The sequence below is a fragment of the Panulirus ornatus genome, chromosome 8 (assembly GCF_036320965.1).
Source record: "Panulirus ornatus isolate Po-2019 chromosome 8, ASM3632096v1, whole genome shotgun sequence".
Classification (NCBI taxonomy): domain Eukaryota; kingdom Metazoa; phylum Arthropoda; class Malacostraca; order Decapoda; family Palinuridae; genus Panulirus; species Panulirus ornatus.
The window spans coordinates 5,882,934-5,897,667 of NC_092231.1; the positions used below are offsets into that span (position 1 = coordinate 5,882,934).

Sequence of the window (14,734 nt, forward strand, 5' to 3'; positions counted from 1 at the left end):
GAAACATCATGTGAAACACTAAGCCATGTGAAACACTAGGCGAGACATATGAGGAAACATCACATCAACGGTGTAAGAAAAACTAGCCATTATCAAAGATGCGTCAGTTATGAAACACTCAGCGACCATATTACCTACAAACCACACTGGAGGAACACAAAAATAAGGGACACGCAACATCAAGAAACACACACGAAACACATTACACGCCACACTGCGTAGATACAAGAGCTCAAGGACGTTAAAAAAAAGAAAAAGAAGAAGAAAAAAACGTAACTGATGCTAACAGATGACCTGGGGTGGGTGAGGTAGGCGGGCGGGAGAGGAGCTAACGAGAAGTCATTTTGATCAACATTCTCAAGACGTCGCCACATCTCGCGCGCGGATTTCCCAACTGCTGCAGTCCCCCCTCCTCAACCTCCTCCCTGCTCCTCCTCCTCCTCCTTCTCCCTTCTCCTCCTCCCTTCTCCGGCACAGAATTAATTTGTTGGTTACTTTACTAACTTCATTTTGGGGTTGGATGGTTAGTTGCTTAAGTGGTACTGAGAAGTAGTTGGCTGGGTGGATGTGGTGAGGTTGTTAACCTTCGGTTGGTTGGTAAAGATGGTCTTTTGATGGTTTGTTGGTTAGTCTGTGGCTTGTTAGTTGTTTGACCAGTTTGTTTATTGTTAGTTGATTGGTTTAATGATGGTTTTATAAGTTAATTGATTCCTTAATCTATTTTGTGATTGGGCTTCTTTGTTGGTTATTACTAACTGTTGGTTAAGTGGTTGGTTGGTGCAAAAGTGGGTAATCTGATGGTTCATTAGTCAAATGGTTTTGTTGGTTGTTTCGTGGTTAAGCTAACTAGCTGATTCATTAAAGGACTACACTGACTATTCATTGACTTGCTGGTTGGATAATGGGTTAAAATTTAGTCAAATATCATTATTATTTTTACCATTATTATCATTATCATTATTATTATTATTATTATTATTATCATTATTATTATTATCATTATTATCATCATTACTATTTTATCATCATTGCTATTAGTAGTAGTAGTAGTAATTAATTCTGTAAAGAAAAAGAAAAGTCGGGATAACAAAAGGGAAAGGTAGGAACAGAGAATAGGACAGACCACCTTCCTGGTTGTGGACGTAGCGACATAACTGAATCATATAATGGAGTTAATTTAGGAGGATCCATGTCAGATTTTCGTGTTCCAGTTAGGGTGGTCCTATCATTTTCCCACACACACACACACACACACACACACTATATCTATCTTTTTTCTATATGTCATTATATATATATATATATATATATATATATATATATATATATATATATATATGGATGTGTGTGCGTGTGTATATATACGCGTTCATTTTTTCACTGAAGTTTTACTGAGTTGCTTAGAAGCCAGACAATCTGTTTGCCCCATGTAAACTTTACAGTTAAAGAGCTAAAAAAAAAATATATTATCTTTAAAGTGTAAAAAGTATAGCTAATTCATATTTTCTTTTAAATTTCGGTTAATTCTTGATAGCGCATCACAATGCTTATAGGTATTCATAGCAGGGAAATCCTAAATCGATACTAGGAACAATACATAACTCATGAATACCAAGAATTCACACACACAGGGGGGGATGTATACATCAACACACTAAATTTAGCATCTTCCCCAACACGAAGGTCAACTGAATGACGTGTGTGTGTGTGTGTGTATGTGTGTGTGTGTGTGTGTGTGTGTGTGTGTGTGTGTGTGCGCCCGCCCGCCGGTACACTACGAGAAGGTATAGTGGCGAGCACCCAGCGTCCGCTGTCCTCACTCCATCGCATACTTTAAGAGAGGTGAGTACGATCCATACTAAACCATCACACATGTACAGGAAACGTAGTCCATTATTTTCAGCAAGGACGTCCTCGCCATGGACACCAATGTCATTGGGATTATCTTGAATATAACTGATGATATCCAGCACTTTGATGATAGTTACATTTTGATAGTTATATTTTGACGTTCGCGGCCAATTTATTGACGCAAGCAGTTGATGAGCCCAGAGACCAACCAACTTGTTTGTAATTTTCCTTTTATAACTAGTTTACATATATATATATATATATATATATATATATATATATATATATATATATATATATATATAATATATATATTGCAGGTTTTTGTTTTATTGGCTTTCCATTCATCAAACAATATTAGAACCAATAATCAGTAACTCATTTCCAGCATATACTGCCGTGGTTATTGTACCGACCAATCGACACCAATGGGCTAAATGTTAATTTGCCGTCAAATTTGTTTTCGTTCTGTTTAAACATTTTGCTGTTTACTGCTTCTTGGGTATCATGATGCGGGAGACATGGATTACGTTGAGGTAGTCTAGGGTTACGCTGAGGTAGTCTAGGGCTATGTTAAGGTAGGCTAAGGTTACTGGAGGAAGGCTTGGGTTACTCTGAGGTAGGTTAGGGTTAAGCTGTGGTGGACTAGGGTTACGCTGAGGTAGACTAGGGCTATGTTGAGGTTGTCTAGGGCTATGTTGAGGTAGGTTAGGGTTACGATGAGGTAGACTAGGGTTACGTTGAGGTAGGCTAGGGTTTCGCTGTGGTGGACTAGGGTTATGTTTAACATGGCTAGGTTTAAGCTGAGGTGGACAAGGGTTACGCTGGGGTTGGCTGAGTTCACGCGGTGGTTGGTTAGGGTTACGATAAGGTAGGCTAAGGTCAGAGGGGATCAGGGTAAGGTAAGGTTAGTTAATTTGTTAATTTGAACACTCACAAGACCTCTGTGAACTTGAAACAACTGATATATATATATATATATATATATATATATATATATATATATATATATATATATATATATATATATATATCAAAACCAGCCTGTTGACTCGCTACCGCTTTCAAAATTAAAGTGTTTGCAGGCATGATGATATGTCAGAGCATACTAGCCAATTAACACCTGGCTCTCTCTCTCTCTCTCTCTCTCTCTCTCTCTCTCTCTCTCTCTCTCTCTCTCTCTCTCTCTCTCTCTCTCCTGCGCTTCACTGGTTGTCAAGTTTCACCCCTGTTTTTTTTTTTTTGTCCATGTATCTGTCTTTTCCTTCTGCCTCACACACACACACACACACACACACACACACACACCCTACACAACCACAACTAATATTCACTCAGCGCTATCCACATCCAACGATGATCACGCCTACTGTAATCCACATACCTAAATATCCACTCACAAGCATCCTCACTCATTTCTCTCCAAAAACACCCGTGTTCTACCCACAATAACTTCCTCGCCTACCTAAATCCACAGACTGAATCACCCACAACCACTGAAAGCCAGACACTATACACAGAGATGACGCCAAAACAACATCACTATCTAAATCAAAATATATTCCCAAGCCACTATCCACATAGAGAGAGCACATGGAGAGGAATCCTCCACAACGAAGCCCACTTAACATGATCCACATCATCCACCACCTAACCTCCACATACACAGGGTGAGGTGAAGGACACACCAGAAGACAGATCACACATTCAACAGAGCACCTCTGGAATCACTTGACCACTAGTGGCGGATGGCAGACTCATGTATTATTTAAACGTCATTATTTCGTTCCTTGATATGCAACCGATGCCTTCCCAAGGTGGCTTTACCCAGGCAGACATGAGCATGGGTGCTTTATCATTATCATTATCATTATTATTATTATTATTATTATTATTACTATTATTATCGCGTTTGTATAACGTCAGATATCAAAAGACATTTCAGCAATTACATTAAAGCTTTTTTTGTTTTAGAAAAACGAGATTATTTAAGGGTAAGCTTAATTATACTCTGGCTTATCTATTTTTACACTTCATATTAAGACGCTTTATTTCCATTTGTATAGTCTATACTATAATGCATCTCTATGGTATTAATGGTTTCTGGACGAGAGTTTAGAGTCGTTTTCAAAAAAAAACAAAAATGGTTAACAATGTCTTCAACACGTACGATGTCGTTTTCTATACGATGGCCAACCCAACTGTGGGTTGCTTTATAAGGCTCACAAACCCATTAAATGCCGGAATGCCCTCTGCTGGCGCCTACGTGCACCAGCAGTGAGCCGGCAAGGGCTACAGCATTTGAAAATATAATAATGCCATCACAAAAAAGAGAGTAATTATGGTGTTTGTTACACTCGTATGAGGTGACTCGAGCGCTCTTACGTGGGCAAATATGTCTTGCGGGATAACAAATGTGATGTACTTAATATAATGGAGTGACACTACACACAGCTAGTTAATAAACATGAGACTGTAAACGATTTAACAAAAAAAAAGATACGAATTGTATGTAATCGATTTAACAAAAAAAAAGGATGAATTTCTATATATATACGATTTAACAAAAAGAAAATAGTTGAAATCTTGAATGGAAACGATTTAACAAAAAATAAATTCTTGTATGTAAACGATTTAACAAGAGATGAATTATTGTATATAAAGGATTTAACAAAAAGAAAATGAAATCTTGAATGGAAACGATTTAACAAAAAATTAAATCTTGTATGTAAACGATTTAACAAGAGATGAATTCTTGTATGTAAACAATGTTCAAGGATTCAACACAAAATCGATGAATTCTTTTATATAAATGATTTAACAAAAAAAAATGAATTCTTGTATAATATCACAGTGAATGTGTTCTTGATATAAACAAAACTATTATGACCACGAAGTTTTAACGGAGAACATTACATGTAGTGTTACGAATTTCTTACAGAGGAAATTCAGTGTAGTGTTGTGAATTTCGAAAATAGAAGAAATGTTTCGTTCCCCTGAACACCTGCTCATGTCGGAGTGGCTGGATGTGAAATGTTTTGAAAACTATAGCATAAGGTGAATGTAAGAATAACAAATAAATTCTCAAGTCACCCTATAATTTTTTTTTAGAGAGGAACTATGGGGAAGAGGTGGTACTAAAGAAAACAGAATGTAAAGTGATATTAGGAAATATAGACAGATTGTCATATATATGGAAACTTTGATAAAAGATTTCACATATGTTCTGACGGGCATATGTGTCACTTTTGAGCAATGTAATCAAGAATGTAACATAGTCTTCGGCTACCACAAAATATAATAGGATTAATAATGGTCTTAGATGCACAGAGCAAATAAATAAAGCTGACACTCTCTCCAAATAACATAAGCATCGAGCAGTTAAGTAATGCTTACCTATGACACTACGGAGCCACCTGAAACTGATAACATTTTATTAGAGGCCCCTCACCATATAGTGGGCGGAGTCCATTTTCTAATGGAAATATAATTATTGAATTGAAACTACAAACAGGCGATTTTGGTGTTGCCATCTTCTAACCCCCTTATTTTCTCATTCTCATATCATCAAATTGTTTTTTTTGGACATGCGCTGGCAGTATCATTAAGGGCAAATGTGGTACTATATCATGATATGATAGCCACTTATAACTTCATAACCTGGCGTGTCTAAGGAGTGAAGATAGTGGTAAATGTTCAGCTAGGGCGAATATAGTTACATAACGCTACCAAAATGGCTAATACAGTTACATAACACTACCAAAATGCGTAACAGAAAATTACCCTCAGCAGAGTTGTAAATGCAAATTCATTTTATGTACGTCAGGAGTTAAGATGGCTTAAGTAAAGCTATAAATGACCTAATTATCAGTTAAGTGAACTATATACTGATCTAAGAATCTTTTAGATGCCTTAGTAGCGTCTAACACTGACATGGTCTATTATACACCACTAGGGGTGATGGTGGGGCGGATGTTCGTGGTTCTCTACCTCCTGACGGAGGTGTGGGCGTGCGCCCTGGCAGCGCCTCGCCTGCTCCAGCCTCACCCAGACCCCAGGGACCACCACCACATGACGCACGCCAAGGTAAGCGACTCCAAAGCTGTCTTAGTTTCCACACCATGATTCTGCATGATCAGGTTAACGATTTTCTCCTCTGTTGGTAAATTCATGGTCTCTCTCTCTCTCTCTCTCTCTCTCTCTCTCTCTCTCTCTCTCTCTCTCTCTCTCTCTCTCTCTCTCTCTCTCTCTCTTTCTCTCTACCTAGGTATATGGAACGAACTGTGTGTATGGATTTAACAACTGTTCCACGAACACAAAGCAACCTGTGTGTGCGTGTATATCAAATTAGCGAAAGTCTCAGACTGCTGGCTGGAAGTGACGAGTGGTGTACCACAAGGGTTCTCGATACCCTTGGCCCTATTCTTTTTGTAATGTTCATCGATTACCTAGAATTTGGTCTCGTATCTTTAAGATCACCTCCGAATTAAAGGATGAAGGAGAGTTGGGGAGGAAGGGGGTAGAGCTGTGGAATAATTCAAACTGACCATAACAAATCAGGACCAGTGTGTTAAAGACAGATGAAATGTAATGTCCACTAATGTAAAGTTTATGGTCTGTGGAAATAAGATATACGAAACGCGACTATCAAATATCTAGAAATCCGCTAATTAAAGTATATGAAAGGAAGGATATTAGAGTCGTTAATAAGGACAATATGAACTATAAAAAAAACGGTGTCTAACAGGAAGTGAAAACGGAAAACAGGAAGTTTGCTTCCATACCCAGGAACATCAACAACAAAACACCAAAAAGCGATTCGAACCCACTTTGATACACTGGTCCATCCAGCTCTGGGTCCTGCACTGCAAGAAAGATGGGGGAAAAAGTGGAACAAGTACAAAAAAGGGCAACAGAACTAACTACAGTCTCGAGAAAGGGGACGTATGAAGAAGGACGGTGAGGGATCACTTGTCTTCTCTCACAAGAAGACATCGTAAGACTTCACAAAACTTCATAGAAATATGACAAGAGTAAGTCACGAAGATCTGGCTGAAATACAGGTAAATACAGTGACCAGAATAAATTGGAATATATAATCTGAAGTTGTTACACTGACGCAGGGGAAAAAATAAAAAGGTTTCGTTCTAAACAGATAAACTGAACACTGGAACAACTTACCAGTGAACATTGTTAACGGAAAGACAATAAATATTTCTAAAAACCTATCAGACAATTATTTTTTTCATCCGTTTGGGTATCTGTTGAGTGAACACAGGCGTAAAGAAATATACATACACATCAGTGCCCTCTCCGGAGTTCCAGACCCTTAATAAAACAACGTAATGTGGTGGAAGGTGAGACGACGTGTGGGGATTTTTTTTTATTATTGAGCAATTTCCCTTTCGTTCTATCCTGTTGCATTCCAGGCAGGCCTACTTGACCAGTAACATGTGGGTGTTCCTTCCTCCCTCCCTTGCCGTCTGTTGTTGCTGGGGGAGTGGAAGAGGCGGGAAGAGAGAGAGGCTGGCGCTTCTAAACTTACTCTAGCCATACCTCACCTACGTACTTACCGTAGGAGTACAGATGACCACGAGATGGGACAATGAATGGGCCAATCTATTGTCTATATACTCCCACCAACTCTCTCTCTCTCTCTCTCTCTCTCTCTGTCCTGACTGCCTTACCCATGCCTCATATGGGACACCGTTAAGTCCCCGTCGCTGGGTGGGTGGTGTCCCGGACCAGCCTTGGGAACTCAAGGACCCGCGGGTGAATCCCCCCCGCCCCGCGCCATCACAGGAGCCTGGAACTGGTCCAGGACGACTAGGGAGAGAAGGGGAGGGGAGAGGAGGGGAGGAGGAGGAGGAGGAGGGGGAGAAATTAGAAAATGGATGATGGTATCATTGCTCCTCTCTCTCTCTCTCTCTCTCTCTCTCTCTCTCTCTCTCTCTCTCTCTCTCTCTCTCTCTCTCTCTCGTAAGACTGACTATCCCAAATCCTCCAGCTCATCTTTCGCCTTGATTACACTGATTACCTTTATTCGCCGACCCTGCCTATCAGAGCTACCCTTAACTGATTACATTAATTACCTTCATTTGCCAATCCTTCCTATCCGAACTACCCTTAACTGATGACATTAATTACCTTTACTCGTCGGCCTTACCTATCCCAACTATCCTAAATGATTACATTGATTACCTTTAATCGCCAACCCTTCCTATCCCAACTGCCTCTGATTATATTACCTTAATTCATTGACCCTTCCTATCCATAACGCCCTGATTATATCAATTACCTTTACTCGTCGACCCTACCTATCCGAACAATCCCTATCCTAACTGATTACATTAATCACCTTAACTTGTTCACCCTACCTATCCGAACTATCCTAAACTGGTTACATTCATTAACCTTTCTTCGTCGACCCTGCCTATCCGAATTACCTCAACTGATTACATTGATTACCTTAACTCGTCGACCCTACCTATCCGAACTATCCCTACTATCCTAACTGATTACATTAATTACCTTAACTCGTCGACCCTACCTATCCAAACTATCCCTAATATCCTAACTGATTACATTAATTACCTTAACTCGTCGACCTTACCTATCCAAACTATCCCTAAAATCCTGATTACATTAATTACCTTAACTCGTTGACCCTACCTATCCAAACTATCCCTAACAGTTCTCACATCTTAACTACAGTGATAATAATCGTGTTGCAATTTTGTGCCTGCCCCCGGCTGGTCAACTGCGTCCTCTGTGTTTCCTCCCGCCTTCACCATCAGGTGGGCGGGCGAGGAGGGAGGAGCGGGCCACTGGCAGCCGGGGGGTCGCTGTCGTCCATCCAGGAGGCGGTGCTCCGTCTGGACCAGCAGCTGGGACGACCCAACGACTACAACACCCTCATGTACGAGTCTGGGGAGGAGGACGACCAGCTCTCCAGGTACGACCCACCCAGGGGGTGAGGGTTAGTGGGCTCAAACTACTACAACGGAGGGAGGGAGACGTGTGTAAGGACGACCACAGACGGAAGGTCATGTTGTGTGAGGCTGACCTGCACTGACCTATGGTGACCCTCATGACCTGGGATGATCTGTGGTAACCATGGTGACCTGTGGTGACTTATGGTGACCCTTCTGACCTGTGGTAGTCCTTATGACCTGTGGTGACCTATGGTAACCCTTGTGGCCTATGGTGACCTTTCTGACCTGTAGTGACCTATGGTGACCCTTCTGACCTGTGGTGACCCTTCTGACCTGTGGTGACCCTTCTGACCTGTGGTGACCCTTATGACCTGTGGTAACCCTTATGACCTGTGGTGACCTATAGTGACCTATGGTGACCTGTGGTGACCTATAACTTACAGTGACCCTTATGACCCGTGATGACGCATGCCTTAGGGTAACCCTTGTAACCTGTACTGACCTATAACTTACGGTAACCTATGGTGACCCTTATGACCCATGGTGACCTCCTTCGTTGGTCCTGGGGTAACGGGGGCGCCACCACCCACCATCCAGGAGGAGGGGAGCGGAACCACAGGAGCGGGGTCGATGTAATGCACATCTGTGGTGGCAAAGGCAGCTGTCACAGGCAAGACACATGCTGCCTGGGGCCCCATTCTGTGGAGTGGGGTGGTGGTGGACTGGTAGACCTTGGAGAGAGAGAGAGAGAGAGAGAGAGAGAGAGAGAGAGAGAGAGAGAGAGAGAGAGAGAGAGAGAGAGAGAGAGAGAGAACAAAGACCCAAGTCCAAGCGGGGCGGTTTGGCCTTCACCACTGCTTAAAGAATAAGGGGAGAGAGAGAGAGAGAGAGAGAGAGAGAGAGAGAGAGAGAGAGAGAGAGAGAGATTGCGTGATAGTTAATGATAAAGTTGACTGTCGAGTCGATATATCTTAAGCAAGACTACCTTCACTGTCGTCTCGTAATGAAATCATCTTAATGAGCTGGTGAAGACCTTGTGGCTCTCACGAGTATATATATATATATATATATATATATATATATATATATATATATATATATATATATATGAACAAACTGAACCTAACACGAAATAATAATAATAATAATAATAATAATAATAATAATAATAATAATAATAATAATAATAATTATGATAATACTAATTATAATAATAATAATAATAATAATAATAATAATAATAATAATAATAATAATATTGTCTTGGCTCTAGAGATTCTCTTCACATTTTTTCTTCTCTCTTAATGACCCAATATTCTCTTAAGACTCCAGGGAAGTTGTTCTTGGGGTCAGACGCGACGATTCTTGACCTCAGGGTGACCACATACCAACCCGCTTCACCACCTCCCACACCACTGTGTCCTCTCACCCGCCACAACCTTCACACCCGCTCACGTCAACACCTCAGAATTAACCCACCTTCGTATTTACCCCCTCACCTTTTTACCTGCTACCAACCCACACCTTTATACCCCCAGTCTCCAGCAGATTACCCCCCATCTGATGACCTATGACCTTCACCCTCATTTAAACATTAATGTCAACTGCCAGTACCAACCATGCTTTCCCTCTCATCCGACCTCCATCCATTTGAATTAGTGTACTTTGTTACTTATTGGTCATTCATCGAGGTCTTGTATGATCTGGCTTCCCAGTGTGGTCTAAGCGTGAGCATCATTCGCACTCCAATTTGGTCTTGCAGGTTGCTCTACCAGGCTCAAGAGGACTCGCTAAATGGCAACACCGACCCGGCAGGGGTAACTCTGCTACGTTCGGCGAGGATGACCAAGGTGAGTGGATATATATATATATATATATATATATATATATATATATATATATATATATATATATATATATATATATACATATATATATATATATATATATATATATATATATATATATATATATATATATATATGTGTGTGTGTGTGTGTGTGTGTGTGTGTGTGTGTGTGTGTGTGTACCTTGAAGCGCAATTCTCACTACACTTGTATATCCAAATACAGAACGTGTTCGCTTACCCATGTCAATGTAAATGTAAATTACACAATTTCGAAAATAACGTAAATGTCATTATTATTTTTTTAACATCAAATCACATCACTCTCGATTATTTATATATAAATATATCTTGATATATCTTACACTTCTTATATTCCATTTTACATAAGGATTACGATGACAACGCTGAAGAGGAAGGAACAAGTCGTCGAAAACGGATGGCAAGGAGGGGAAGCCGAGAGGTAAGGGGTACTGTGGTATAATGACTGTAGGATCTGTGGTAGTGGTAATGATAGTGTAGAGGCGTTGAGTCACGGTCCTAGTCGTGGCAGCAATAGCAGATGAAGGAATTTGGGTGGTTTACTAACACTAAGAGGTCGTGGTGGCAGTTACAATTGGTGGTAGTGACCTTAACCTCTTGAGCACGACGGTACGACCCTTGAACACGATGGTACGACCCTTGAGCACAACGGTACGATCCTTGAGCACAACGTTACGATCCTTGAACACGACTGTACGATCCTTGAGCACAACGGTACTACCCTTGAGCACGATGGTACGACCCTTGAGCACGACGGTATGACCCTTGAGCACGGCGGTACGACCCTTGAGCACGACGGTACGACCCTTGAGCACGATGGTACGACCCTTAAGTATGATGGTGCATCCGTCAAGGATCAGTTCAAAAGTCACGGCGTCATACCGCAGGTCGTAATAGTCTGCTGAAGGGTCGTATCGACACGCTGAAAGGGTTAAGAAAGGTTGTAGTAGTCGTAATAGTAATAGTTATAGTAGTAATAGTAGCAGTAGTAGCAGTAGTAGTAGTAGTAGTAGTAGTAGTGATGGTTGTAGTAGTAGTAGTAGTAGTAGTAGTAGTAGTAGTAGTAGTAGTTGTTGTTGTTGTTGTTGTTGTTGTTGATTGTTAAATCATTCAATACAGTCCTCCGTTATATACAACAAAGTAGCTGAGGGCAAAAAGTAATATCAGCAAGATACCTTTAAGTCGTTTTAGTAAAGGATGGCTTAATAACGATTTAGTCCTACCACATGAATAGGATACTCGAAGCCCTTGTATACAGAATAACTCAAATATTTTTTCTTTTCAAAATTCAACTGGCAAAAGTTCAGTTTAATCTATTGCATAAATCGACTGGGATGAAAAGGTATCGGTCCTGTGAATATGTTAACCCGAATTCACTCTCGTGTGTAGAATAAGCTGTGTTGACATCACCTGAAGGAGTTGACGTATTCCCTTGGTGACCCTTACAGAGGCGACGCAGCAAGGAGAAGAGATGCAAACCCAAGAGAGGGAGGAGCAGGGAGAGGCGACCCGGGCCAAGGAGCAGAGAGAGGCGACCCGGGCCAAGGAGCAGGGAGAGGCGACCCGGGCCAAGGAGCAAGGAGAACCGACCCAGGCCAAGCAGAGAGAGATGCGAGGAAGAAACGACCGCCACCAACTCCACGACCACTTCTACTACTAGTAGCACCACTACCCCCTCTACAACAACCCCAACCACCACCACTACTACTACCACCCCATCGACTACTACTCCCTCTTCAAGAACCCCAAGCACCACCACCACCACTACTACTACTACCACCCCCTCGACGACTACCCCCACTACAACAACCCCAAGCACCACTACTACTACTACTACCACCCCCTCGACGACCGATCCAACCACCACAATTACTACTTCCTCAACGACCGACACCAACACTGACACCCCATAACAAGACGAGGCAAATGAATTTGCAGTATTTCCAATAATAATTAAGGAATACTGGACAATATAAATGTGTACACATTTCTCTATGTAATGAAATAGTATAACCGTATGAACTAAGCAAGTTCGAAGATCACATTGAACTGGTATTTTTTTTTTTTTTTTTTAACATTTCAGTGATAAGTCGGCAAACAATGTAGAGGAAAGAAAGGTGAGTGGTACGCCAATCAAGAATGTCTAAAATCGTTGGTCGAGTCCATTCTTAACTAATTAGGAAAAATGGCGTAAAAAAAATTATTAAGGGTAGACTAAAGTGATACTCAAAGGGTATAGTGTCTCAAATACTACATAACACCACGATCACTTATTGTAAGATATGAGTTGACGGTGTCAAAAACTGAAATAATCCTTGCATCTAAAAAAAAATCAAAATAGTTTCCTAAAATCATTGCCGAGCACATTGGTCTTGTGGAATTTGGACTAGTCTTTGTAAGGTCCCTGAAGTGCTTCCTAAATCACTAACCCTACAGAGGTTTGGTTTTATTACACTGTATCGATCACCAGAGTATTGTAGTAACAAGATCGTGCCGTTTTCGGCACTCAAACCACGATAACAAAACGACGAATTCCACTTTCTTTTTTATCATTTTTCCTCAACTTCGCAAATGTTTCGCAACTGTGATGAATATGAGGTCTGGTACTTCCATGTCCACTTCTGAAATTGTCTAAAAATGCCTTAGTGATATTAGCTCATTATACCATCTTCCTTATCATTTTTTTTTAGTGTCTTTGGTTCCTGTTGTAGTAGTGATTACAAATTATTAATATTACGACAATTTTTAACAGTATTCTTATTCTTAAATATTCCATTTAGCCAACTATCTTATTTTGTTGGTGGAAGTCCAAAGGGACAAAGACATCCTGCTATATGTTCATCTTTGATCATGAAACGTAAGACCAAATCATAAACATGAATAAGATGGGCAAATGAAACCATGATTTGAAAATAGCACTGATGATAAGCCCCAAGTCGGATGTGGGTAAATACTGGTTCAGGAATAGGGTAGTAGATTTATAGAACAAGCTGCCAAGTACAGTAGTGGAATCTAAGTCTTTAGGTAGCTTTAAACGAAGGTTGGATGATGTGTTTATGGGTTCAGGTTGTAGGGTGGACAGACTCAGGACCTGCCTAGCACGGGTCCAATAGGCCTCTCGCAGTGTACTTACTTCTTATGTTTTTATAACCTCTCTCTCTCTCTCTCTCTCTCTCTCTCTCTCTCTCTCTCTCTCTCTCTCTCTCTCTCTCTCTCTCTCTCTATTCGAACTCGTACGACCCTTCCAATAAGCTTTAACTTCCAAAAACTCTTCAAACCCTGGAAACAATTCCCTCCATCCCACCACCAAAAATGAGGTTATTTTATTCTTTTCCTCATACGCTACCTCACTAAGGTGGGGAGAAAGGCATATACATTACTTTCTTTTTCTTGTACTGATTTTCGAACCATCATCTTGACTTTAGCGAGTCACGTAATGCGTTGCAGACGTTCTCCTGCTATCATGCGATCCCGGACGACGAACCTCACCTTAACCTCCTCTCTCTCCTCTGCCGATATGACTACTACTGCTGCTGCTGCTGCTGCAGATAGCGGCAGGAGCCGGTCTAGTTTTTGTGGCGGAGCGCGGCCCGCCTCCGGCTTGGTGAGGTCTGGCCATGTCTACCCAACACTGGGTCTATCCGGTCACAATTTACCTCCACGACTCGTCTGTGGACAAGACTTAGGAGGGAGAAAGAAATTGGATGTACTCAATACTAACACGGTTTTCCTTTTTATTCTAACGCACACAGAACACTTTAATAGTTTTTGATTTTAATAGTAGTTTGTGATTCTATTATTAACTGTGTAACTACTTGGATACTAAACACATCGAAACCCACATAGAGAGATATAATTAACCCTCACCACCATCCAAAATTCCCCGGTAAAAGAATAAATGAAAATAAAATATCTAAAATTCTCATGAAACGCGCCGATGGCAGCCATTCCCAACATGTTCTTTCGGACGTGTGTGTACAACGGCGTCGTCCTCCGCCGCTTAACACCTCGGCGCTCCCTGAGGACCTGAGACGTAACCAGAAGGGGATCTTCATCGAGG

The 14,734-nt window shown here is 41.1% G+C and overlaps 1 protein-coding gene across 2 annotated transcripts; it reads left to right on the forward strand.

Moving 5' to 3' along the window:
- The first annotated feature begins 1,740 nt into the window (after positions 1-1,740).
- On the forward strand, positions 1,741-14,515 carry LOC139749775 (uncharacterized). 2 transcript variants are annotated; one of them, XM_071664006.1, is made up of 7 exons: positions 1,741-1,842; positions 5,807-5,937; positions 8,649-8,806; positions 10,549-10,636; positions 11,024-11,095; positions 12,123-12,344; positions 12,453-14,515. In XM_071664006.1, exons 2-7 carry the CDS (start codon positions 5,812-5,814, stop codon positions 12,585-12,587), a joined length of 801 nt encoding a protein of 266 aa, XP_071520107.1. In that variant the 5' UTR covers positions 1,741-1,842; positions 5,807-5,811; the 3' UTR covers positions 12,588-14,515. The 2 variants fall into 2 exon arrangements, with proteins under 2 accessions (XP_071520107.1, XP_071520106.1); XM_071664005.1 differs by having other exon boundaries at positions 12,123-14,515.
- The last annotated feature ends 219 nt before the right edge of the window (positions 14,516-14,734 follow it).

What these genes read in the sequence shown, in the direction of transcription:
- LOC139749775 (XM_071664005.1), top strand. Translation starts at nt 5,812, where the DNA reads ATGGTGGGGCGGATGTTCGTGGTTCTCTACCTCCTGACGGAGGTGTGG. An exon ending in GTTCGGCGAGGATGACCAAG is followed by an intron (nt 10,637 to 11,023) that starts GTGAGTGGATAT and finishes ATTTTACATAAG; the next exon opens with GATTACGATGACAACGCTGA. An exon ending in CAAGGAGGGGAAGCCGAGAG is followed by an intron (nt 11,096 to 12,122) that starts GTAAGGGGTACT and finishes TGACCCTTACAG; the next exon opens with AGGCGACGCAGCAAGGAGAA.